The following is a 27,535-nucleotide window of genomic DNA, read 5'->3' on the forward strand; positions in this document are numbered from 1 at the left end:
TTGGTTACACTTGGTTTACTGCAGAGCACAACTTCGGAAGCAATAAAAACCAGAGCAAGATTAAACTCAAAAGAGTTTAATGGCAGAACCATTTTTGTAAAGCCCACAACATGAGATCCTGATTCATCCCAGACAAACTGGCCAAGTGATTAAGCTTGCAAATTCCTGACTTGAGTGAAGACAAATAAATCACTGGATCTTTCAGTGGTATAAATTTGGCATGGCTCAGCTGCCTTCAACAAAGCCAGATGCAACAGTTCACTCTTTGTTCCAGGCATTTGTAAGATTTCAAAATGCAGAACTGTAGTAATAATAACAATAGTGATAATAATAATAACAACAAAAATAACAAAACTACTTCATCCCCCTATCCTTCACACTAGTTCCTCAAGGGCTGCACCACACTTGTAAAAACATCTGGACAATCTTAGTACTAAAAATTTCTCCACTTCAGATAAAGGAGAAAGTGATCCCTCTGTTGTAAATGCCAAAGCTGGAAAAGAGACCCCTGTTTCCTCATGGACACCTCCAGTGATCAGATAACCTGGGCATCACGACAAATGCCTTGGAGCAAAGATACCCAGACAAGGCAGAGGACCTTGGTGCAGTGCTGGCATCTAAATAGGCTCCATGGCAGCTGTAACACTGATTACTCAACCAGATATTGCCAAATTCACCACGTAAACTGGAAAAAAGGGAAAAGAATAGTCTTTAATCTTGTCCAGCTGCTGTTATCTGAATGCTCCTTGTTGTTATATGAGCCACATCATTTTTAGACAAGAAACGTGACCAGCACATTAGCAGTCTCCTCTAATGCAGTCTGACAGAGGCTTGATGCTGTCTGGGCTGCAAGGACCATACTGACATTCCTGAGGCCCTTTACCATTAATAGCTCTGTAGCTAGTGCTTATTGTGAAGAGCTGAGCATGTTCTTCCGTGTAATCCCTAGATTATTTTAATGCTTCGTATGCAAAACAGTGATGGAACTTTATAAAGATACTTTGTTAGCAACTCTACAAATGAATCGGCATCTACAGAACAGCCATCCAAAGCTTTCTTCACAGTGTAATTGAAAGACTGATTTATGTTTTTCCCAAGGTTACAAACTAAAACCATCCAAAGCCATACTTGCTCTGTAGAGTAGACGTAGCATAAGAGTGTCAAAGGAAGATGCTGAAGATAGAAGGGTTTCACAAGGAAAGCACCTTCCCTTAGGAAACAGACTGAATTTTATCCTCACAGATAATAACAGGATGTAACTCAGCCTTTTAGAAAGCTAATGAGCGCAAGTTAGGGAGGGGATGTTGTGGCAGATCAATTAGCAACACAGAGTCATCAATGCCCCAGTAAAGAGACCTATTTCTACTGCAACACACCCACAGAGCTTGTGGAGAGTTGAGTTTTCATCAGTCTTATGTCTGTCAAACACGTCATTTGAAATGGCTGAAGAGACCTTTTGTGAACAATTATTCTTCTACCACTGACTGAGTGTTCATTTTTTCCTCTGTCCCAGCAAGCTTCAAAAACCTCCTTAGCAAAGATAGGGAACACTGAAGATAAAGCCTTTCAAAAAAAGCATCTTTCCCCAAGGAGCAGAATCTACCTGTGGATCCAGGCAGGAGCAATGGTCACTGGGACACATTCTCCATGACCTGCAGGGATGAGTTTGACTAGCTGCTGCTGTTAACATGACAAAGAAAGATGGGAAGACTTAGAGAACTAAGTCCAAGAGGGTCACTGTGCCATCACAGACAAATGTGCAGCATATCCCTGTGGATATGCTTCCCCCTCCCAGCAGCTGTGTAGCCTAGGAGACTGTGCGGGAGATTGGTGCGGCTGGAAGGGATGGCCTGGCCCATTCATCTGGGAGGTAGGAAGGAGGGGTGTCCTGCAGCAGACACCCTCCTCCTGTAGAAGAGGAGAAATACTTGGATGCAAGTGCAAAGCTTGTGCCTTTTGGATCTGATCCCAGGCATCCAGTAACAAGAAAGCAAGCCAAAAAGGCAGCTGCCCATCCCTATCGCATCATCCTCATGGTGGCAAAGATTTCAAGCTGGTGATATTTTTAAACTAAAACGTTACTAAGAAGTAACTAAGAAGTTACACTAATAACAATGTGGTAGAGGTAGTATGGCCTGAGCTGTACCCTGCTGCATGGTGCAGTAGGCTCTTTCAATACAGAGAGATCCTTCATGTGTAAGCTCCCAGGATGATGGTGTACCTGCATCAACAGAAAGCAGAAACAACAATCTGAATTTTTACCTGTCTCCAAGATGGAAACATCTAAAGGAGCACTAGCATAACAGGGATATGTTCTACAGGCATCCTAATGTGTTGCTGCGGTCCCTGTGACTAGCTATTAAGCAGGAGATGAAGGGAAAACTAAAGCACTCAGAAGCCTATTAGGGTTTCTACAGAGCAAGGCTACAATCCACTCAAAGCAATGTCGCTCTTAATTAACGTTCAGTCATGGTTCTAAAAATAAGCATAACAGATGAGGCCAGTTTGAAAGAAGTTGGACCCTAATGGCTTCAGCTTGGTGTGTCTATCACTGGATCTCTCTTTTTAGGCTTGGCTAAGCCCTTCTGGTAAATTCTGGGGCAGGAGACACCGGGAGTGAGCTCTGTCCCTTCATAATTTTGACTTAAAAAAAGGACTCTTTAGAAAAAAGTCCTGAACTGTATGAAATGATATTTCATGTCCTGCATCTTGGCCAAGAGTGTCTTCTCACCCCTATAGGACAGGGAGAGTCTCTTCCCCCAAAACCCTCTTTATGCTCAGACTAAAACCCCCTCACTTCATAAGATTCAGCTGAAATGTGTGAATGTCCTCATACCAAGAAACAACCTTCTTTTCCCCAGTATGTTAATCTCTGCAACTTCTAAAGGACAACTGCCCACCCAGGAAATCCCTTCAGAGTATCTCATAGATTTAGCAGTCTCAGTCTTAAACTAAGAAAAAAACTGATAGAAACTTGATAAAAATACCCCAGCTGAGCTCAGGGCTCTACCCAAAGCCTGTCTGGCCTCATTTCTCTCTCCAGCCCCTTTCCCAGTGGCAGAGGCAGATGTGCCTGCATGTTGCTTCCAGCTGATCTGTCAGACGCTATTTGGTTTTCCCTTTGACAAGCATCACTTGGATGTCTGTGTTGCATCAGGCCCTGGGTGCCACATCAGAGCTGGGAGACAGGTAGTGGGCTCCCTAAAGTCCCCCTGTGGTGAGGAAGCAGAGGATTAGAGGTTTCTGCTCAGATTTCCTACCACCATCACCAAGTCTTTGAGAGAAACTCCCCAACATACCCCTGGAAAGAAAAGCACTGTGAGAAAGCAGAGATGACAGCCACATGTCTGGATGTACATATTTTTTCCCATCATTTTTCTCAACTCCACATGCAGGAAACAGCCTGTTTCTCATCCTCCTCTTCTCTCCCTCCTTTCACCAAAAGCAGGCAGACAGAAATGGTGCAGAAAGATTATTTTGTGCATGGGAGTGACTCCATGGATGGGAGTGACTAAGGCCACAGCAGCATTCATCATGCTGCTTCTGGTATGCGACAAGGTGTGGATGGCTGAGGCGCATGAAAGCACAAGTGCTGCAGCAAAATTTCCCAGAGTTTGCAGAAAAAAAAAATTGCCTTTTTTTTGAAAAAAATGCTCTCCAGCCCAAGCTGCAGAAGGAAATGCTGGGATCACTCAGAGGCAATGGCAGCTATGAGAATGATTGCTCCTTAGTTGAACTTAGGAACAGTCAAACAGTGTAATTAATGGTTATTGGTCTTGTATGTCACACTCCTGGGTTATCACATTTCTTTGGTTGTCTTATCCAAGAAAGGGGCATTTATCCTTTTTCCAGGAAAGGAAACAAAGGCCTCGACAGGTGAAGTGTCTTACATAAAATCACCCCAAATCACAGGCCTACCGCAGAGTGCAGTATAGGAGCCAGGGCAGGTGCTGCAGCTTCATTTTCCCTCACGTAAGCATATGTTTGACAGGCAATATTTAGATTGAGAACTTTGCCCTGCACAAAGAAAGGGTCCAACTGACATTCCCTGACACTAACCAGACAACAGGCTTGAATAGGAACAGTAGGGCCTTGGTTGTTAGTGTGAGAGGTGATGTATACAAGCTTCACTCTTGTTGATTACCGGATTCAGACGTTGTCCTACCAGGATCTTCTGACAGCTTTCTTTTTGAAAGAAAGCATTACCAAGCAAACACTCTAAGTATGATTTAAATTGCAAAAGAAAGAGTATTTCAGAGGTCTATTTTGAGAAAGTGCTTGGTGCCAGGATAGTCCATCTGTGCTGTTCACACCACGCTGTGGCTTGGACATGTGGGAGCCAAGACAGTCTCCTGCCTGGTAGTTAGAGCACGTGTAGGCTAGAATGAGGAGCTGGTGAGCACTGGATTACAGACTCTCTGCAGCTTTGCACTTCCTGCTACAATTTTACTCTGTTTCCTTTGCTGGAAAGAGAGGAAGAAAGAACAGACGTGGAAGAGACAGCTGACTGACTTAGAGTCTTTGAAAAGGACCCTATTATTTCTTGTCTGCTCCAGGCATTCACATCATCTCTCATGGCACAGGCAGCCAAATCCTACAGTGGCTTCCCCTGCCCACGACTTTGCAGAAGCCACAGAGCTGCATTGATTTACCTGGATTGATGAATTGGCCCAACAGGCTTAATTCAAATAATTTTTCCTCATTCTTCTCCAGCCAGTAAATTTCTTAAAAAGACAGAAAAACAAGCATAGCTTGGATTCTTTCTCACCCTGATATCAAACACACAGCAACTTGCAACAGGAGAGACTTCGAAACAATGGAAGGAATGTGTTCCTTGTTTCGTTCAGTGCTTAGGAGGAACTTGGTGGCTGGCAGCAGGAACGCTGCCCTGTGAGCCTGATTATCCCAACAGAACGTGGACTATGAGTCATGGCAGGTAACCAAGGGGATTTTCAGGGCAGCTTTCAAGCCATAGCTGGCTTCTTCTCTGAGTTACAGGGCTACAAATCACAGACTACAGTAATAAACTCCACACCAAAGTGCTCATGTAGAAATGACAAATGGGAGAGAAGAGGAAAGTCCTTTAGGTGCATGTGCTGAATGTATGTACCTATATACACACATATGGGGAGGGGATATGTTCACAGACTGCTTGCTGAGGTACTGCAAGTCAAAAAAGAGCAAAAGGTACCAAGGGGAGTTAAAACTTTTAGCTAGTCAGGTGAACTAGCCAGAGTAAATTGTGATTTACTCCTAGCTGGGAATTCCCACCTTCCCACTGTTCCTGCAGGGAGCAGGTGACCGTCCTTGAGTATATCACTGGGGCTTACACCAGTGGGGTGAGCTGAGTAGCAAACCTGCAGTGATCTAACACAACTCAAGCCACTGAACAGCTAACAAATCCATCCTCTGCTTCAGGGAAACTTTCAATCACTTTGGTAATAAACATATTTTGTTGAAAAACACCCCTGAATCTAGATTAGACCTAATTCTTCCCTCCCTCTTACCTCAGATTGCCCTTTACCAATGGGTAGAGCTGTAGTAACGTGGTTGCACTGGCTGGCAATACACCCTGGCCTTGTTTATTTTGCATAGTGGAGGAAATGAGGCAAAGCTTCAGTGAGCAATCGCTGAATGTACACTCGGGAGGGTGAGCTGCAGACTGCTGCCATGCTGCTCCTTTCCACAGGTGCTCAATAACACCTGAGGAACCTGAGCTCTGGATTCCCCTCCAATGGAGGACATTTATTCATCACCCCAAATTCCAGAAATTGAGCGGACTGCTGACAGCCTGGAGCTTTCATTGCCTGGGGTGAGTCTGCAGAAAGTAAACAGACGGAGGGATTGCACCCAGTCCTGTGGCCAAAGCAAGGGCTGCTGAGTCTGAAATACCCTCCCACACTCAAATTCTTATACATTAAAGCAACTTTCATTAGTAACCAAAGCTTCAGCCTGAGATAAGCTGAGATATGCAGGCACAGCCTCTGACTCTGCTGGAAAAGTAAAGTAAAACAAGGGCTCTGCAGCCAAATTAATCCAACACTAAACTCTGGAGCTTCTGTGAAGATCTGCTATTACACGGACAGGCAAGTAGGATTTACAGACAGCATATGCTGAATAACTCATTGCTATAGAAAGGTGGTAGATGTATGGAAGCTCTTTTCCCAAAGTTGCTGTGGGTCACATACCTCAGGAACTGCAGAGTCCCACTCTCTACTCAGAGATGAATCCCTCCTGATAAAACTACCTTGAGGGGAGACTTCTGCCTGCAAAACCTGCTCCATCCAAGAGATGGAGGTAAGCAATACATATGTAGTGAGGTTACACACATGAACACAGGGGGAAGAGGTGAGCCTTTTCTCCTCTTTTTACAGCCACCTAGGCCATGCAGGGTTAGCATCTATAACTGTCTGCAGCGGCTAAAACCTAGAGCAACACCACTGGGGTCAGTGAATTTACTCCAAAAGTGCATCCTTTCCTTATGGTGATAAAATCAGAATGTGACTTCCCATGTGGCATTCCTTTCTCAGCTGCTCACTAACAGGTGCCAGGTCACATTTCCTCCAGCTATAGGAGATCCGTGCAGTTTCTTGGTGACTTCAAGTAACTCTGGCCTGAATTCAGTGTTGCCAATAAAAGGCACTGCTTTGACTTCATGGTGCAAATCTCAGAAGACTGAGACAAAAAAAATCTATGAGGTCATCCAGATTACCATCTGAGTGATGCAAGAGGCTATGATGCCAGCAAAAGCTGAGTAAATGCTGGAGGATTTGGTCCTAAGCTGTATGGGCAAAGGAAGGAAGTTGGGCTCTGTCACAACACTAGCCGATACAGACATTCAGTTGATGTTTGACTCAAGGCCCAAAAGGTGAATTTATTTCCCTGGCACCATGCTGAGGGCAAGGAAGCCATGGAAAAATGTGGGCATGACGTTAAGAAACTGTCCTGGACTTCTACCACTGCCTAATGCTGAAGACGCTGGGGTTTCACAGGGCTCCATTCCAGCAGTACTGCTGCCTTCACTCCCATGAGAGGGAAATGGAGTTTGCCACCTGTTCTCCAAGAGCAGCAGCCACAAAACACAGCAGATAGGGACACAGATAGACACATTCTCACCTGGTCTTCAGCCGTAACTTAACTCCTCCTGACCACGTGGTTTTGCTGGGCGGAAACTCAGGGGTGACACAATCTGGACTGAGTGGGCTGGGAGACAGGTCAGTGCATCCCTTTGCTGCATGTGTGTCCCTGTCAGAAGAAACCAAGGCCATGTAAACATCAACACACAAAAACCTCAGCCCTTGTATCCTATATTTGATGAGGATTTTAGGGAAGAAGGCAATACACAGACCCAGGGGGCATAGTTTTTAACATGAACAAAAAAATGTCAAAGCCACATGTATCCCTTTTCTTCTCCATGTTGTTGTCTCCATGTTGTTGCAGGCTGCAAGAGTGAGATTTTGCTCTCCTTTGTACCTAGGAAGTGACCATCCCCTGTGAGTGCCCCTCACAGTCATTTTGGAGGAGCTTCATGATACCACAATGCTGCTTCCCAGCACACAAAAGTTCAATCAGCTGCAGCATCCACTGTGCAAACCTCATTTTGGGATTCTAAATCCTCAGGTGTGGAATTCAGAGGTTCCTCTGTGAAATATGCCCTTTCCACATGTAAACACCTTATGAGAGCTCAGAGAATGATCTGAACACACAAGAGAAAAGCTAAGAGAAAGGTCCACACAGTGAGAGCAAGGAAGAGAAGCCTACCTCCCCTCCACTGGTATTTGAGCTAACAGATATTTACCCTGCTTCATCCCACGCATGCAAAAGTCACACAAACATGGTGTACCATCACTTCATCTCCTTCCTTTCCCAGGCACAGGACAGCCTGAAACAAACCAGTATTCCCACTTGCTCCCATTTTTAGCGCCAAAATGCGGGAGAGACTGGAACTTTCTGCTTGCTGAAGGAACCCACACACTAAATAAAAGCAGGCCTAAAAGGATCCCTCACCCACAACACGCCTGGGCCCGAGGTGAGCTGTAATTGTTTCTTGTTGTGTGCTTGAGCTGCAGGCTGAGCGCACATGCCAGCAGCTGGGGCTTTGGATAGCTGAGATGGCTTGAATGCCATTCCGGTGAGAGACCAGCCGTCTTTGTGTTCAGCTCGGTGCTCCCTTCCCCGCTCCCTCCCCAATCCCCCACGTGCCAGGCAGGAATGTTAAGCCTCACAATGCGGATGAGATATACCAGGGAAGCGCAGCAGCACTTTCACCTAGATTGGAACAGCCTTTTTGCTCGCCCTGCTTAGCTTAATCTACATTTTCCCCTCAAATCCTGCCTTTGCTGCTTTTCCTTTCTGTGTGCCAAATCCTGTTCTGTTTTGTCTCTACTCTTGAGATGATGTCAAGCCTCTCATCAAACTGGAGAGATTCCCCTCCCTGGTCCTGTACCAGCCTTGCTGTACACGAGGAGCATGATTTCCTTCTCTGCAGCCCTGCAAAGTGCCAATATCATTATCTGCTTCAGTCCTCTTTGCTTACCGAGTTTACCATGAGAAATTAATAGTTTTTAGAGGAGATTTCACTGCAAGATAGAGAAATGACAGAAGGCCTGCTACAAATGAGAAGTTAAAAAAATGTACATAATTTATATCAACAAACAGGTATAAAATTTTGCAAGCAAAATGTATTTACAGCTGTAGTGTTTAAAGGACAAAGTCCTCTGTTCTAGGCTTTGTATGGCAACACTGGAGACATGGTCCCAGACACAAAGAACTGCACTTCCACCCCTACAATGCTGCCCTGGAGAGATTCCCATGACAAATTTCTCTCGAGAGCCCTGAGAGAACGTAAGCACAGCTCAAATTTGTGGTGAGGCTGCTGCATATCCTGCTGAAGCCCAACGTCTTGCTGACAGTGGTGCGTTGTTTCCCATTCAAGGGGAAATATTCTCAGCACAGAGATCCAACAGCAGATCTCTCAGGAGAGAGATCATCACACCACCAAAACACTTCCAGAGTCAAGGCGATTTCTTCCAGGTAATTTTCAGACTGCTGTTTCAACCTGTTTGAAAGCAGATACTGACACAGGTAAGTGTAGATCTTTGCTATATCCATAGCAGACGCCTTGTATCAGCAGTGAGCTTTCCTAATGCACCTCCAGCAGTGCTCAGTCTTAACTTCCCTATTCGGTTCCTAAAAATAAGACTTTGGCTCTCCCTGGCTACACAACAGCTGTACTCCTCCAATGTGTAAAGCTGCTCATGCCTTCTCTCCAGTCAGCTACCCCTGAAGTAGCCAGTTACAATACTTAGAACTGGGAAATAGCCCTTGCAGCAAGTACATTAAAGAGACATCAGCAGCCTGAGAAACTGATGTAGAGGAGTAAGAGCCTAAAGCTTCCCAGTCACCACAGCCAAATGATCTTTCAGCACTTACGGTCACAGAATCATAGAACGGTTTGGGTTGGAAGGGACCTTAAAGCTCATCCAGCTCCAGCCCCCTGCCATGGCAGGAACACCTTCCACTAGACCAGGTTGCTCCAAGCCCTGTCCAACGTGGCCTGGAACACTGGTAGGGATGGGGCAGCCACAGCTTCTGTGAACACCCTGTGCCAGGGCCTCACCACCCTCACAGGGAAGAACTTCTTCCTAATGTCTAATTTAAATGTCCCCTCAGTCAGGTTAAAGCCATTCCCCCTGTTCTGTCCCTAAGACCTTTGTAAAAAGTCCCTCTCCAGCCTTCTTATTGGCCCTTTTAGGCACTGGAAGCTGCTCTAGGGTCTCCCTGGAGCCTTCTCTTCTCCAGGCTGAACAAGCCCAGCTCTCTCAGCCTGTCTCCACAGGAGTCTATTTGTTTAAAAAAATCACAAACCAAACCAAAACAGCTCTCAAACCACCTAAAGAAAGCAAGAGACAACACAGACCTACACTATGCTGCAAGGAAAGCTTTCTGCGTAAGTCACTTCCAAGTGTTCCCATATGGATGAACACAGATCTGACCCTCACAATCAGCAGTGGGAGGTTAAGCAGCTTGGGTGTTCCCCTCGCCCAGGGAGAAACCCATGCTTGCTGGCATGCGTAACTTTGGGGTTTACCTCTCAGAGACAAAGAAGCCTTAATTAGTGTCTGCATGGGCTCGAGGGCTGTTGCTCAGGGATAAGAAGGAAATGCGATGGAGTTTTTCCTGAACCTCTTAAAAATCTATAATGACTGAGCTCTGTGTGGAGCAGCAGGCTCAGTAAGACTTTGAAAACTAATCAGCCAGTCTATAAATAACACCATTAATCGAGCCCAGTGGGGAACACAGAGATGAGGTTCCTTCCACCAGTGAAGCATACATGCCTCAGGGATGGAGCCCAGCAGCTCTTCAGCAGCAGCCTATGTCTATAAAGACACTTCTTATAGAATCATGGAATCAACCAGGTTGGAAAAGACCTTTAAGATCATCAAGTCCAACTGTTACCCCCAGGACTGTCAAGTCCACCACTAAACTAGGGGCCTCACCTACATGGTTTTTGAACACTTTCAGGGGTGGCAATTCCACCACTTCTCTGGGCAGCCTGTTCCAATTCTTCACTCATAGCACGGAACCAGCTACTCTTGTGCAAAGACCATCCTTGAGGTCCTACCTTGCATCCTGACTACCACCACTCACACCTTCTCCTCAGGGTGACTGTTCTTGTCAAGTTTGGGCTGTTCCTCGGATGGCACAGCGTGATGGCTCACTGCACCAGCACCCAGCCTGCCGGGATGCTCCGTAAATTCGGAGCTGTGTTTTATTTCTGGATATTGCAAACTGCCTCACAATTGCATAGCTAAAATGTAGTTCCAGCAAGGAGTGGCCTGAAGCTTTCTTTGTGTTATCATGTTGTTTCTAGGGCTCTCAAGTGGGAGACAGGAAACCTAGCACAGTCTATTTAAAACCCCTTTACCTCCCACCTGAGGCTGGCAGCAGCCTCTGAAATCTTTCCTTTTCTGCAAAGTTCATGTTTAATTTTGAATTGTTATTTATACTTGATGCTTCCATGGTGCCTTTGGTATTAAATACCACACATGTTAATGAGTAGCTGTGCAAAGACACTCTGCTCAGTTTTTCCTGTATCTAAAAGTATGGCCTGATAGGACTGGTTTGCCTGTTGGTGCCATCCCATGTCTCATGCCCTTCTTGAGTGCCACAATCCCAGCAGAACTCAGTCACTGTTTTAGGGACATCCTTTGCTTCTGACCACATATGACTGACCTCCTCTGGCTGCCTTATCTCCCTCCTGTGCTGACCTCTGCTTACCTGCATACTTGAAACATTTCATGCCATTTATCTCCACCTTTTGGCTCTTCTTTCTCACTTGCCTTATCCTTATTTATACACATTCCAGTACAGATTGGTTTCCTAAATCCAGCCCAGACACTAAGTGGGGGTGCATGCCTCTGCCTAGCAGATCCTCCAACAATTATGCCTGAACTGGCTGTCCAATTTCAGCCAGGGTCTACAGAGATATTATTCTCAAGGAATATTCTTAAATTATAATTATTAAATTCCATGTTTCATAAAAAATTGTTCCCTGAGCAATGGCAGTAACAGAAATAATTGCTTGCTTTGAGGAATGGCTGCAGTGTTTGTTGAGCTGCCTGGCTGTAATACTCAAAGAGCAAACATCTTTTACACAGGGAAGCTGTACAAAATTAAACTTCTGAAGTTTTGACGACTCAGAGCATTTGTGTTCTAGCACATCAGCCTTACGCTTCTGTCTGCACTGCCACCCTGTACTCGGCCTTTCTGCTTAAGTCTTAGTGCCAGGTATGAGACTAGGATACAGTTGCACTCATCCCTACACAGCCCCTGGAACTATATTTAAAAATAATTAAAGTTTTTGTCTTTAAATTTTTCAAAATGGGTGTTTTGGTGTTTTCTATGGTTCCAACTCTTGGATTCGTGATTACTTATTTTAAGCTAACACCAGGTTTGCTGCCACAGTAACAGAAGACCTAAGACCCAGAGGATCAACCTCCAAATGTTAATAGTTTTAGTAATTTTTAATGTCTCATTACTTCTAAGTTCAGTGTTATTCCTAGAAGAGAGCATGCAGCTTAACTTCTGATTTTTAAGTCATTCAGGAGTGACAGAAGTGTTTATAAATGCTATCAGAATTAAAAGCTTTCCTCCAAAAATAACTGCTCACACACTGACACCTCTGAAATTGAGATTAAAGCAAGGAGCAACTCTTCCAAGTTTTACAGTAGGCAATTCCTGATATTTTTTTCCTTTGTCTTAAACCAGAAAACAAGAGGCAACCCTCCTCAACTATAGAAACATCCAACAGCACAGCAAAGACAAAAAAAGGAGAAGCAGCAACAAAGCAGAACTCTACTCCGACAGCCCTGTGAGGAGAGAGCTGAAGGAGTTAAGGCTGCCAGTTTATCCTCAGGGCACCCATGTTACACAATGTCACAGGGCACCCAAGTGATATAAGGGAGCTGGGTAGCTTCACCTCTGGCTATCCTCATCCTGCAGGCTCCAGGCAAGCTCTCAGCAGCTGATAAGCAGGAATGGATTCTCCTTGTGAATGAAAACTCTGCCTTCACTACAGTCACTCATCTCTTGGCAAACAGCAAGCCTTCTCTTCCTGCCTCCTCCAAGGAGAGGGCTCCCCTGGGAAGGGTTGCAGAAGAGGAGATTGACTACACTCACCCCAGGCACCCACCTTGCTCTCACCAGAGGGCACGCTGCTTTGCAGGTCCTCCTGCTCCACCTCAAGTGAAAAGACTGGATTGCTTACGTATTGCTTATTTTGTTACCTCTTGTGGCTGGTCCAGAAATAGCCCATAATCCACATAGCTGTCAGGCTCTCAGAAGCTCCTTTAGCTGAAGTGGAAGTGCCCTGTGCGTCAGAGCAGAGGGCCGGTCCTCTCCTGGACAGAGCACATGTGGGTCTTAGCTGACGGGTTTGTCAGTCTGTGCTCATGGGGCCACTCAAGCCACACAGAGAGCCAGGACCAACTGGAAATATGTGGACAAAGGAATTTTTTATCAGAAGAATTCCTCTAAATTGAACTGAAACTTCTCCCTGCAGAGTTTTGATTAAAGATTTTGCTGGGAAAAGTCTCTCAGTTCCTGGGTAAAATCTGTAGCCTGCCACTTGAGACACTCACCTGGGCAAGAGCCAGGTTCAAGTCCACAGTCTAATAAGGTAGACAAGGAATTCAAGGCTGCTCCAGTAACAACTCAAAGCACAACAAGCTCCATCTGTGAAAACCCCTGGAAGGACTATTTCATCCTAACTCAGAGCAAGATAGGTTTTGAAATCTCAATAAGGCTCGTTGAGCACATTAATCTTGGGATGCAATTAGGTATTCTTCCCAGAATTCTGCAGTGAGATCCAAGTCTCAAGTAGAAACAATAATATCCACATATTGGATTCAGATGGGTCAGTAATGCTCACAACCCAAAACTGCTGCTTCCTCAATTGCTTGAAGACAGATTAAAGGCTAAGAAATCACAGAGCTCTCTTGGGATGGCCAATTTTAGATGTATCCATCTCACCTTCAAGCACCCATCTCTTTCAGTCTCATGGCTCCCATGTGGTCATCCCGAGCACATGTTATTTCCAGGGCAAAGAAACAGAAAGGCTGAGAAGTCACTTGGGAATAATTGACACAGCTTTGCTCTGAGAAAGGCTCTTCACTTGATGCAACTCTGACTTAAACAATGAGCACTGACCTCCAGGACCACCCAGAAAATGTCTGGAGAAAGAAGACTGCATTTTGACAGCGCAATACTGCCTAGTCCTATCTGATAGCAGTTTTTCTGGCTCTCCATTTTCTCTGCGATTGGACGGAGTTTTATTTGACCTGACCCAAATCCCTCAATCTGGCTGCACCATGTTTGCACAGACACACACGCAAGCTGCTTCAGCACTGTACCTGTTGGCAAGCAGAGATCTGAAAGGACTATTCGCATTCATTTGGGTTCCTCACTTCATTTGGTATTGGCCAAGGGACCTTTGAGTAAATGAACTCCCTCTTTGTCTGCGAGAGAGACCTAATCCTCGTTTTGCCCTGAAAGATTACTGGGCACTTAGAAAGGCACTCACATGCACATCTTTGGTTTGTGCCAGCTGCACTTGGGTCCACAATACGGAGTGTTCACTCTGGTCTTTCCAGTGCATTCCACTGCACCCAGACCTCAACCCCAGAGACTGCCACCCTTTTAAGACACCCTAAATTGTGGGCCTTCTCCTGCTTTGCATGAGTAGTTCAGTGTGTGAATTCAGTGTGCAGGCCAGCAGCTGGGCATGCAGCCCTGAAGCCCAGAGTCTTTTCTTGCACTGCCAAGCCGGTGGTCAGAGTGTATGGTTCCCTGCCAAAAAGACCTGAACCCTAGCTGGAAAGAAGAACCTGTAGGGCTGAGAAATTAGCTTTTATCCCTACTTAATTCCTGGCTTTTTGTAATAGAAGTTTACAGTTATACTCAATTACAGCTTACTGTTTGTGCCACAGTACCACCAAGAGAGCCTGTTCAGGCACTGGAGCCCACCCTTCCTTGGCTGTACACACTGATAAATAACAAAAGGTAATTCTTGAGCCCTCTGCCTGCTCAGGGGAGATCTCACCTTCTCAGGAGGTGGGAAGCAAGAGGCTCCAATTGTCTTGGTTTGTACCACTGCTTGATAGTGGAGTGCAATCTCTACACCCCAACTCTACTTGTAAGTGAAATGCTTTCCTGCACCTTGTAGTCAGGGAGTTTACCCCCCTTAGAAAACAGAATAATTCTGGGAAAAATACCTTCTGCTTATTGGCTATCTCTCTCTAAAACACACTATTTCTTCAGCATGGAGGGCTTGTAGTAATTTCCCATGGAATCATTTTAATTCAAAACAAAAGTAAAACCACAGAGAAACGTAATTTTCATTCTATTCCACCCCATGATTAACAGGACTATCTACAGACTTGCTCTGGACCGTTACTGAAAATCTCTATTTTTTTTCAGAGAGATCAAGTCACACCAGATGCTGTGGGATTTGCTTGGGGACTCAGAACATCACTCCTCTTCATGGACTGCGAGGCCACAAGGAACAGTCTTTCAGACCTGACTATAAAAGATGGGGATAGAGCCTCTCTGAGGTGCAGAAGTGCTCAGATCTGTTAGTCAGAGGTACCCAAAATGAAGACAATGTACTGGAGCACTCTTGCAAGCAGAAGAATCATTAACACATCTGTCCCTTTAAGCATGACTACCACACCCAGGTAAAACAATCACATTATCTTTACAGGTTCCAAGGTATACGAGTGCTGATCAAAAGTCATTCTGTATAAATTACAGCATTTATGTACAAAACAAAGCACAAGCCGGCTCTAAAGACAACCGTAAATAAAATCCAGAATAACTGCAGCTCTTACAAAGAAAGGCAGCTGTAAGAAGGAAGCAAAAGCCATATTCATATAAAATAAAGACTAGTTTCCATCTTAGGATTACAGAATTCAAATGATTCCATGGGAAAAGACTACAAGCCCTCCATGATGAAAAAATAGTGATGTTTTTTAAGAGAGATATCCAATAAGCAGAAGGTATTTTTTTCCAGAATTATTCTTTCTACACTTCCCAACAGTGACATTATCCAGATAGAAAAGCACCATCCTAGGGAGGGGTCTGACTGTCAGGCAAGGCATGTCCCACCTGGGACCTGACCAGGGGATGCAGACTGAAAGGCAAGACAAGCCCTCACCAGGAACCTTTCCCAGAAGCAAGCAGGAGCTGGGGCCAGACTTGATCTGCTGGTGCACTGCTTTGCCTGAGCACTTCCTAATATGTTAAAGATAAACCAAACTAAGTCAGTTCAGACCCACAATTTAAATGCTTTAAAGCTAAAAATTAAGGGAGTGCTTACATGAACTGTCCCAGTGGCAGATGGATGAGATCTCTTGCACTGATGAGCAAGCAAGGGCATTAATCATTTCCACCAGCAGAGTTGGGTCTCTCTTCCCGGCTTGCCCATGTACTTTAAGGAATTAAGTCCCGAAATGTTACCCTAGTAGCTCTCCTTTGAAAATATGGCTGTTACTGATGTGCTGGAACAGTAGCTGAGCTGTTAGCTGAAATACTCACCTAAGTGGTGGGTACTGAGTGAAAATCCAAGCTTCCACTCAGAAAGGGCAGAAGAAAGCCTCATGTTCACATTTGCCAAAGGCATGGGGAACATTCACCATCAAGTCTGCAGCTGAGCTGTCTCTGCTCTCTCACCTGATTATTTCACAGTATTTCCTGGTATGTCAGACTTGAACTGCAGTAATGTGAGGGGTGGAGTGTTCAGACCTGTATCTCCTTCATGGGTGTAGCAATGCCTAATCCCCAGAAGATGAGCTGCTTCTTAGGAGCTGCTTCTCCATCCCACTCACCCACCTCTTCCTGGACAAATTCCTGAATCCCTTACTCAACACAGCATTCATTTACTTCCTTAGGACTTCATCAGAGTTGCTCAAGTGAGAAATGAGTATAGACAGAGTAAGGAGATAAGGAGTTGGTCAGCTGCTTTAGAAAACACAATCTGCAGCACCTGCAGCATAATTTTGTACAGAGTTCAGAGACCTGTAGCTCTCAGGGACTGTAGCATAGAAAAGCAAGGAGGAAAATGAAGTTACTATAGCTTTGCAATCTGGCTGATCGCTTCCTTACATATGTATTTTTAAGGAGTACAATTGCTGCGGTTATTGTCCCCCTGCAGCAGTGATATCATATATTTTTATAACTCCAGCCATAAATGCAGCTACAAATCAGTTTGGGCAGTGAAGGCCATGGACCTGAAGCCATCTGAGTTACAAGTGTCCCAAGCAAAGGCTCTGCCCTCTGAGCACTTTGTGACTCTGTGCCCAAGGCAAGGTACAGAAATGCTGGCTGCTAAGCTAATAAATCAATATCTGTTGGTTAGTCATATACATTTTATCATCTGCCAGTCTGGCAGAGATGAGAACTATCCAACAATTTGGAACAGGATGAAGACCACAGCCGGGCCAAGACGTATCAGATGAGAGATAGGTCTCTCTCACCCAGTACTATGCTTCAGTGTGAGGGTGGAAAAGACAAGTAAGCTCCAGTCTCATGGTTAGCACTGAAAGGAGATGGATGAGAAACTTACACTGGAGCCACAAAACCCTTCCCAGTGGCCAGCAGCTGGGTCTCTGCTGTCTCTCAGACATTGTCTTTGCACAGCACAGCTAAGCAAAGATTTAACTCATTTCTCCCTACATGATGAAGTCTCATGCAGCCTTAGAAATGGGATTGATAACATCATCACCAAATCATGAACAACTGCTAAGAGTAAAGAAGTCATGAACATTTTTTTTCAATCATAGGACTAGGGAATGCAAAAATTTCAGGCCTCTGCCTTTCTCCTGCTCAGGAGATACTACAAGCATCTTTCCTGTACACAGCCCTGTGTGGGAGCTCTTTTATGTGCCCTGCCAACAGGATAACTCTTTCCCATCACCTTGTCTACTGTGCTTTGGTCTGACAACCCTGAGTCTACACCCAAATCACTCCTTGGGTTCAAAGCTAGATCCGAAGTTGGGACTTGGGATTTTCAAATATGCTGCAGGGCTCGGTTAGCACCTGTGGAGCCTGGGGGAAGCTCACATACTCACCTGGAGGAGGTCAGGTCAAGGCTAGTGATGCTGCCCTTGAGTACCAATGGGGCGAAGTGACTCCAGGTACAGTTAAGAGAAATTACACCAGAGATCAGCATTTGGCTTTGATTTCCAGGGAAATGCCCAATTCCTGTTGGGTTCCCAGAACATGAAGTTGCTACTGTGAAGATAAAGAACCTTTCAGAGAGCTTGGGAAACCCAGAAAACCCCACTTAGCCTAAATGCCTATCAGCTTTTAATGGGACTTTCCTCACAGGTCGCTTAAGATGTCTTAAGGAGTCTTTGTGGAGCCAGTCCCAAACACAAATTGTCATTTGAGTTAGAAGTGCCAAACTCTTTCACAGTGTGAACAGCAAACCCAAATCCTATTAAACAGCCATCAGTGTCAATATTTATTCTTCACAGATCAGGGACAAGTAGCCTAATCAATGGTGTCAGGCTGAGCCTGACAAGATGGAAGAGGAAGGGGATAGCCTTGGGGAAAGGACATGACATTAATCAGCATCACCCCTGAGAAACTCTTGACAGAAATAAGGTAGTAAAGTCATTAGCCACTTAGAAACTAAGCTCCTTTTTTGCTTCACACAGTGATAGCCAACAGTTTCCAGCCTAAAGGTCTGGCATCCTTCAAACAAAGCTACAGGGCCCCACAAAATCTTCTTCTTTCAATCTGCCTCTCAACACACACCTCCCTGGTCTGGAGGGGCTTCGCTGGCTTAAGGGCTCTCTTCCCCAGTGCAGAGCAGCACTGTCCTGGGATCTGGACTGCAGCGCAGTAAGCACTTGAAATTAGCATGGAGGAAGAGAGCTCTCAGGCAGAAGATGTCAAATGTAAATAAATGTAAAAATGTAAAGATGTCAAATGTAAATAAAATGATAGTCTCACAAGGCAAACTCCTTGGCTACAACACCCACTTCAAATATCACAGTTTATCCTTTTCCTTATGGATCACTCTCACCCTTAGGTAGAGGTATACGCTGTCTCCTAGAGTGCACTCAAACCAAGGATGGGAACCAGCCCAGTTTAACTTGCGCCAGATGACACTGCTGAAGGCGTGTGTGCCAAAGCCTGGAGACAGACCCAGCATTCCCCTGCATCTTGTCACAAAAAGTTCACATTGGGTGAAACAGTGATGGTGCCAGGTCTTCCAACTGATGAAGCTCAGTGAGGATATTTGCATTTATATTTGCTCCTCGCTTGAGATACAGGCAAAATTTGGGATTTGTTGATATGCTGGTGCTAGACCTTGTTTTAGCCCTGCATTTTCTTGTTTCTTTTTAATGATTGCTACCCTATTCCCTATCCTCTGCACCTGGGAACTAACAATCTGCCTGGAACAGTCAGGACTAATACGTAACCTTAAAAAACATATTGTTGGGAAATCCACTTAAAAAGTACTTGTGAGCTGTGCAACAAGATGGTTTCCTTCTCCCTGCCTGGATGGGAAAACCAATACTAAGAAAAATATACTTCAGGCTTGATCTTTCCAACAAGGCTGTAGCTTAGTTTTTTAGAACTATGCCTTGCAGCACATATTTGCTCCCATCTATCCAGGGAAACTCCAGCTGCCATGGCATGAGAAGGATGCAGCCATCTTGCATGGGGGGCCGAGTCCCCACTGTAGCTGCACTGTGCACTGGCCATCAGTTATCATCACGTACTTTACTTAAATTAGTCTGAAATAGAGACTGTCTCCAGCCTGGAGCCTCTTTGTAACTGCAAAGGAATCTGTGCCCTCTGCAACACACGAGACAGGATCAGGTCACTGCTGGAGAGCACTTGGCTTGGCTATTTTTACTGTCTGCCTGAAAACTTTTCTTCAAGGCTGTTTTAAGTTGCTGAAAGAATAGTAAAGATGAGGGTTTTTTTTTGTTTTTTGTTTTTTTTTTACAAGACAGATACGTTGATAATCCATAGGAACTATGTCCTTTTAACATTTGTACAATTCTTAAATCTTTGCCCTTGTTGCCAGGAAGCTGAAGGCATTCTGAAGTCCCAACATAATGAAATCTAACCAGGGTGAAGCGGGCTGGTTTCATTTTTGTCAGATTCCTCTTTCAAAGGCACAGATTTATGCTTCTGATCCTTCTCCTTACCACCAGAGCTAAGCCAATACAGCAGTCACTGCTACATCAAAAATATCCAACCCTCTTCCATCAAGAACAACTCAGGATTGAAATTCTCCCTCTTTCTCCAAACCCAAAGGACAGTGTCACTAATTCAAGCACTAGTACAACTAGAATGTAAAGGATTAGGGAAGTGACTCTCATCTGAATACAGGCAAGCATGGATCACATCACAAATAGCCAAGTTAAACTTAGTAACTACCCCCTTAAATCATCACTTTCAAACACATGCAGGGCCTTTTCTTATGCGACTCTTCTTTCCCCTTGGGTATCACAAAGGAGTGAATCATCTATTTTCAACACTGCACTTGCCAAGAAAAGGGGAAGATGAGTGTGCAAATGGACAGTTTGCACCCTTTTCGGTCTCCTCCATAGCATGGATGACACTTGGCAGCATCCCTGCGCATCACAAGAGAGAGACAGCCGAGTGACAGGAGAAGGATGACCCGCTCTCTGTTTGACTGCCACTGTCAAGATGAGGCATGGTGTCATCCCAGCAGCTGTTGGGCAGTGGGAGCCTGTGAAATCCTACTTTTGGAGTGTCTAAAACTGGTACAAGAATTAGGGAAACACTGTCATTGTCTCTTTCCTGGTTTACAGCAGTTAAGCCAGGCTCTAAGTATTGTTCATTCAGGGCAACAGGCTTTATCCCCACTCTGCAACTTGCCCCTACATCCAGTGATATAAAGGTAGTCTTTGTGTGGTGAGACTGAAGACTCCAACTCTGCTCTTGCAGGAAACCAGAGCATAAATAAGCTTCCACTTGGGGATATTCATGAATAAGTGTTTGTAAAGGGCAATTAGCACATAATTTCAACTGTCTGACCTGTCACTGATTTGCGGCTAGGTCTGCAGCTAGCAAAAAACAGCTTCATTCCATTTCCACATTGACAACAGGTTTTTCCTTACCAGTGACTTGAGCGTATGATACACTGGGTAGTGTGGCTACAGTGAGCCTGGTGCTGCTGCCCATAAGCTGATCTCTACCTCCACATCCATTAAAGTCAGTTTGCCACTGCGAGCACCAAGAATTTATCATAGTAGCTCTGCTGAAACCCATGCCAAGGGTCAAATCAGCCTACCCCAGGTTTAAAATTGAGTGTTCTTGAATTGGAACCCTCAGAAGAGGGGTTCAGCCTTCACCCCTTCTACTACACCTGTAACACCATTCTAGAAGCAGAGATACTGCTGTGTTCACCTGGATGTCCAAAGGCCAGACAGTTAGCCATGGTTACCAAATACCCAGGGCTCGCCATGAGAACTCTTTGCCTAAACAAACATTAGCCAAGCTAGAAATTACGGTGAGGATCATGCAGGGCTAGGGAAGAGCGGCATTATAAAATCATAGAGCAGTTTGGGTTGGAAGGGACCTTAAAGCTCATGCAGTTCCAACCCCCTGCCATGGTCAAGGACACCTTCCACTAAACTACGTTGCTCCAAGCCCCACTGAACCTGGCCTTGAACACTGCCAGGGATGGGGCAGCCACAGCTTCTCTGGGCCACCTATGCCAGGGCCTCACCACCCTCACAGGGAAGAGCTTTCTAATGTCTAATGTAAATTTACCGTCTGTCAGCTTAAAGCCATATAAAATACCCTACTTGATGTCTTATCCGGCTTGTTTATTTATATACCTCCACTGAGGTGAGGAAGCCCAGGAACAGATCAGGCCCCACAGTGCCAGGTGCTCTGCAAACAGTATAGTGAAAGACAATTGGTCAGTGAGAGTGCCTAACATTAAAGAAGGGTCCACCCAAACTAAACAAATGCAGGAAGGATGTTTTCCCCACCAGCACCCTTCTCAAGTCCATTTGCTCACTGACTCCAACAGCATCCTCCCACAAGGAGCTCAGCTTTCCTCCTACTGCTGCCAAGACCTAGACCAATGCAACAGGGAGAGAAGGATTCTACATCCCACAGCTTCTCATAAAAAAATCCAGGGTCTTCTTGTTTGCCATCTGATGAACATGGGTGCATTGGCCAAGGCTCCTGGCTCCCGCAGAAACCCAGCTTGCCTGTCTCCCAGAGGCAGGACTCACACCTCTTTGCAGGACAATGTCAGGGAGGCTGGAGCTGATTGTATATGTAGTCATTGGCTTCTCAGCAATGTTTTGTACCTAAACTTCTGGCCTGCTGACCTCTGGAAGAAAAGCCTCTGTGATTATTAAATGACAGCCTGAACTTTCTTATGGAAACTACAATAATTATTATTTCAGTCAAAGCAAACTGAAACTTTGATTCAAGAACCACTGGTGCCTAGCACCATTCAGTATGGGCTGACAAGCTCTCAGTCCTCTAAATCCCTATAACATGGACCTGCAGAAGCACCCCTCTCTCTTCCAAGATGGCCTGGACTTCACCTCTTTTAGTAAAGGATTTTTCCCTAACATTGTTCCTGCTGGAGTCAAAGAAAATCTCTACTCCGCTGCTGAGAAAATACACTGGGATGCTGATGGTCACTCCACTGCTCACTGGCCAAAACATAGCTTGGTTTAGGGTGAAAAATTCATGTTTCAATGGGTGCAGCTGGTGTCACCTAATGGGCAGGGAGCACTGAATGGATCAGAGATTTAAGGCTGGATATAGGCAGAAGAACATGCAGAGATCAGTCTTTAAAAGGCATTATAGCAGGGGACATGAGAAAAAGGGCCTCTGGATCTTCCAGGCGGAAGACAGTGAGGAGAAAACTGGCGTGAAGTCAAATGGGCAAATGAGGTCTGTGGGTCACATTCCTCCTAAATCTACAAAGAAGGTTTCTGGCTGACAACGCTACATTTGAATATAATTCTGTTCCGAGCCACTTTTAAGGAGCCTGTGTGTCATTCCAACCAGGCGATAACATTTCTCAGCTTCAGCCCCAGTATCTCATTGCAAGGCGCCTGCCAGCAGATCTCCCTCCACAAACACTACACAGCTCACTGAAAAACATGCAATTGCCATACTGGGTGCAAACACAGGACCTGGCAAAACACAGATGCCTGGCAATTTCCTCTAGAGAAAGGGCTGCCAACAAACCCTTCAAACACAGCAGCCCTCGGACAGACAGGCAGACAAACAGGATGGTTAGACAACGTGCGTGCAACCGGAGCAAAGATGGGTTTTAAATCGTAGCTGGAGATCAGCCTGAGTACTCACATGTGGGCAGAGGGAAGCTGACCCTAAACCCCCTACCTCACTGACGGCTCCCTCCCCGCACCCAGAAGCTCCAAAACAACGAGAAAGGCGATAGCACCTGGAACGGGAAGGGGTGGCGGCCACCAGTCGCTCTGCCCCAGGGCGCTCCGCCGGTGCGGCCGGGCTCTGTGGCCGCCGCCTTTGTTAGTCCGTCCCCGGGAGACCGGTCCCCCGCACGCCAGTCTCCGTTCCCCACGCCGCCGGCGGCACCCCGCTTCCCCCCGCAGCCCGCTTCCCACGCCCCGCGGCCGCCGCACATCCCCGGTGCCCCCCACCGCTCCCGGTACTCCGCCGGCTCTCACCGTGCCCCGCGGCGCCGGCAGCTCCCGCGCTCAGAGTCGCGCCGAGGGAGGGCGCCGGAGCCCGGCGGTGGCGGGTCCCGGCAGGTGCCGCCGCGGGCACCGCCCCCAGCACCGCCCCGCCGGCAGCAGCGGCCTCAGGGAGGGGCGCGCCTTGAAGCCCCCGTGAGCTCGCGGCGCGGGTCTCCCAGCCAAAGGAGGAGCGGGCACCCTCGGACTTTGCCTGGTGTGTCCCGGCAGGAGTCACTGAATCGTGGAATGAGTTGGCCTGGCAGGGACCTTAAAGCTCATCCAGGTCCAACCCTCTGCCACGGGCAGGGACGCCTTCTACTAGACCAGGTTGCTTCAAGTCCCGTCCAACCTGGCCTTGAACACTGCCAGGGATGGGGCAGCCACAGCTTCTCTGGGCAAACTGTGCCAGGGCCTCAGCACCCTCACAGGGAAGAACTGGACATTTAATCGTCAAATGAGCGATATTAAATTAATTGAAAAGCTAGGTGAAGCTCTACTGCTGTATCTCATACTGGGAGATGACAGGCAGAGACAAGATAAATCCCTGTAATTTCTCGTATTTGCTGTGAATAACTAAAAAACCCCTTTCAAGCCATGGAACGATTTGCGTTACGCACTGGTAAGGAGTTGAAGGCAAGGATTTGTACTTGTAATGCCTTGTACTGAGGCTGCGGGGAGGACCAGAGAACCAAGCACAAGGGAGACCTGCAAGTCCATGGGGGAGCATGATGCATATTCACTGAAGGAAAGAAAATACCTTTTGACCCCAAAGAGGTGACTGAAGGAGGTGCTGGAAAAGCTGCTCTTCACAACATGAATAGCTGGACCATAAGGAATTTTTTATCCGGAAATGTCGATCCAAAAGCATCCCTTTTTTATAGAGGGAAAAATTAACTGATGGAGGAAAAGGGATGTGCCCTTAATTCAAGTGGGAAAGGATCCTATTCTTAGCCTACTGCGTGGTCCATCTATGCCAGGGTAGATTATGCCCAAGCAGCTCTACTTTTCATGCTGACCGCTCTTCCCCTACCTGCTAACTCCTAACCATCAGCCTCCAATGCTTCATGAAATGATTCCAGATGGGTTTATTTAGATTTTAAACACTTGAAGTGTACTTTGCATCTTGGCCAGCAACTCAAAGACACCAAGTCGTAAACAGCTTCCCAGCAGTTACCAGGCAATGAAACAAAGTCCTTTTTCGGGATGTAATCATAAAAGCTCACAAACATTTGTCCTTCTGTGATAAAAACAATAAGAGGAAAATTACCACCTGTGGCATAAACCTGAGACTTCCCATAACCTTGGAGTATTTATTTAGGTATTACGTACTTGTGCTAGCACAGGTAGCACCTTAAGACAGATGGCAGGCAGCTAGCCCAAGTGGGATTGAACTGTGAGTGATCGTATCTAGCATATTCTGCTGACAAAAGGAAAACTGCAACATAACTTCCAGCCATGCCACCTTGCAATGTGACCACGGCTTGTCTTCTAAAGTGAACATGTAACAGTGGGTCAGGCCAACATCCATGCTGGGGAGCTGAGGTGCTGCTGATGGACAGCCACATCTAGGAGGAGCTCAGTGTCCACAGCTGACCTTGTGTCTCTCCTGCATCAGTGACACTATATCTACTTTGGATTAGATTGCAATATCTAATTCTGCAGGATACAACCAGGCTGCAGGGTAATAAGCTGATCCTCAGTACCATCATCAGGCCAGTGTCCTGCTGAGTGGTGGTGGCAGTGTCTTCACCACCCTTACACAGCTGAATACATTCTGCTCACATCCAAAGCCATGTTCACCTCTTGCCAGGTGACCTCCAGTCCTTTCACCAAACACCAGCTTGGAAAATTGCTCTTTGGCTGTGGTGCAATTCTCTCCTGATCCTGCTTCAACAGAAAAGGGGTTTTTCACTGGTTGGTTGGAGCAGTTACACTGTCCTCTATGGGTTTAAGCGGCTGCTGTGTCACACATGCAGAGGAGGGCCACTGCTCCAGCACAGATCAGCTCCCACTGAACTACCTCCATAGGCTTTTTCCCAGCATGGACCAGGCCAAATGCCAAGCCCTTTAGTGCTTATTCTGGGAAGAAAAGTCCTTCCATACAAAGAAATGAAAGAATATATATAACAAAGCATAATTTCTCCAGCAGGTGACTCTGGTGACACCAGTAACAAATGATACATCCTGCAAGGAGTAAGCATGAGGGGGGAACTCAGAGGGCAGTTTTGAACTTTTTTTGGCAGGATTTTGTTTTCTTGCTTGCTGTTTGTTTCCAATGGCAGTTTAATCCTATTTAAACATAACAGTAGAGTTCCTACAGTCTCCCTCAACAAACTATAGACACGGGTATACTATGTCCTTTGACTTATAAGAAAAAACTGAAGAATCTGGAGCTGGACTCTCCCATGAGTTTCTGACATGTTTCTCACAACTGTGGCAAGTTGCGTTAGAAGCCAAGTGAAACATGGCAGAGATGGATATGAGTACATGTTCAATGGGTGCGGTGCAGGCCTTGCCTATCTCACTGCCCCTTCCAACCTAGCAATGCTGGAAGTCAGACTGAAAGCAGGAAGGCAATTTCATTTCTGTTCCCAAGTCACAGCCAACAGCTGAGCTGGAGCAGGGGGAGAGCCTAAGAAGAACTTGTGTACACACCACCTTGATGTGCTTTGGCTGTTTGCCCTTGGGAGTAGATTAAGACGCCCTAGGGCTATGTTTGCACCATTCTTGCAAGTAATTGTCGGGAATTCGTTGCAGGAGCCATCACAATAGCTTTGGATGGTAAGGGGGAGAGTCAATGCATGGTTATGATGATTTGAGGGTCAGGTTACAGCAGCCCACTTTGTGTGCCATCTATTTGTTCACTGTCAGTGGCCACTTGGAAATAAAATCTGTAATTCTGGTAAATGTACCACACAACAAGAGCTGCATATCCTGCCAAATCCAGTCTAGGGGCATTACTAAGAGACACAGAGGCTTTCAGGCTATTACCTCCTTCAGTTTGTGTCACTGATGGACTTGGTAATGGAGATGAGAATAAACCCAGCAAATTTCCTTGAGCTGAGGCCATTGCATATCAGCAGGACTGACATGTACAGATGGTAAGTGGGTATAAGTACCCCAGACCTGCAAAGCACTCAAGCACATTTTTCAATTTGATGAATAGCTCCCTCTACATACCTCCCTTCCCCATGTATTCCACAAGAAATGACAGGGATAACTGTGCTGTGGAGAAAAAGAGGACTTTGACATTCAACCGGGAGATTTTTCTCTTTTGCTTTTTTCTAGTTTACACAAAACAAACCCTGAAACCCCTAAATGAACAGCAAAAAAATCCCAAGGGAAACAAATGTGACCCAGTGGACCAACTGCAAACTAAGGAAATCTATAGGCTAACTGGCAGAATTAGAAAGCTCAGGTATTATAGAGAACGTGAATGCCAAATGCAATTTTCAGAGGCTGTATTCACCCCCATGCAACCAGGCCCTGTGTTGTTCAATGCTGCCCAAGCCAACAGCAGCCAGTGCTCCTGTTCTCCACCTCCCTGTCCCCAGGCTCCCTGGATGCCAGGTACTGCCCTGCTCAAAGAACAGCATGCTCCTGAGGCACTGGATAACTGAGAAAACTTCCTTCTTCCTGCTCAAATAAAGCTGGGATGTCTCCTGAGAAGCAGGGGAGCGCTGTACGTCCACGTGCCCCAGTGATGGCACTGTAAAAGCACACAGCCCCAGGTCTCTGTGCTCCCCCTCATCCCACGCCTCCTGCCCTCTTACCATAGAATCACAGAATGGTTTGGGTTGGAAAGGACCTGAAGATCATCCAGTTCCAACTCCCTGCCATGGGCAGGGATACCTCACGCTAAACCATCTCACCCAAGGCTCTGTCCAACCTGGCCTTGAACACTGCCAGGGATGGGTCATTCACAACTGCCTTGGGCAACCTGTTCCAGTGCCTCACTTCCCTCACAGTAAAGACCTTCCTCCTTATATCTAACCTAAACTTCCCCTGTTTTAGTTTCAACCCATTATCCCTTGACCTATTGCTACAGTCCCAGATGAAGAGTCCCTCTCCGGCATCCTTGTAGGCCCCCTTCAGATGAGGTCTCCACGCAACCTTCTCTTCTCCAGTCTGAACAGCCCCAACTTTCTCAGCCTGTCTTCATACGGGAGGTGCTCCAGCCTCCTGATCATCCTCACGGCCCTCCTCTGGACTTGCTCCAACAGCTCCATGTCTCTTGTTTCTCACAAGACAAGCTGCTGGACACAGAGCCAAGCTACAGCTGGTTCACAGCAATG

General features: G+C 46.2%; 1 protein-coding gene across 7 annotated transcripts in view; it reads right to left on the reverse strand.

Annotated features, from left to right (window-relative positions):
* The window catches only part of SHROOM3 (shroom family member 3), a 143,829-nt gene that overhangs the window by 24,204 nt on the left and 92,090 nt on the right, over positions 1-27,535 (reverse strand). For 5 of the 7 annotated variants that reach the window (XM_057429942.1, XM_057429941.1, XM_057429940.1 and 2 more), the window contains one exon: positions 7,117-7,245. In XM_057429942.1, coding sequence (XP_057285925.1) covers positions 7,117-7,245 — 129 coding nt within the window. Of the gene's footprint in view, positions 1-7,116; positions 7,246-12,694; positions 12,762-23,231; positions 23,323-27,535 lie in introns of those variants that run through there. The other 2 variants (XM_057429944.1, XM_057429947.1) reach the window with 2 other exon arrangements.

This window comes from Pezoporus wallicus, unplaced genomic scaffold (assembly GCF_028554395.1).
Source record: "Pezoporus wallicus isolate ANWC-B61680 ecotype Strahan unplaced genomic scaffold, APGP_CSIRO_Pwel_v1 contig_7351, whole genome shotgun sequence".
Taxonomy (NCBI): Eukaryota; Metazoa; Chordata; class Aves; order Psittaciformes; family Psittacidae; genus Pezoporus; species Pezoporus wallicus.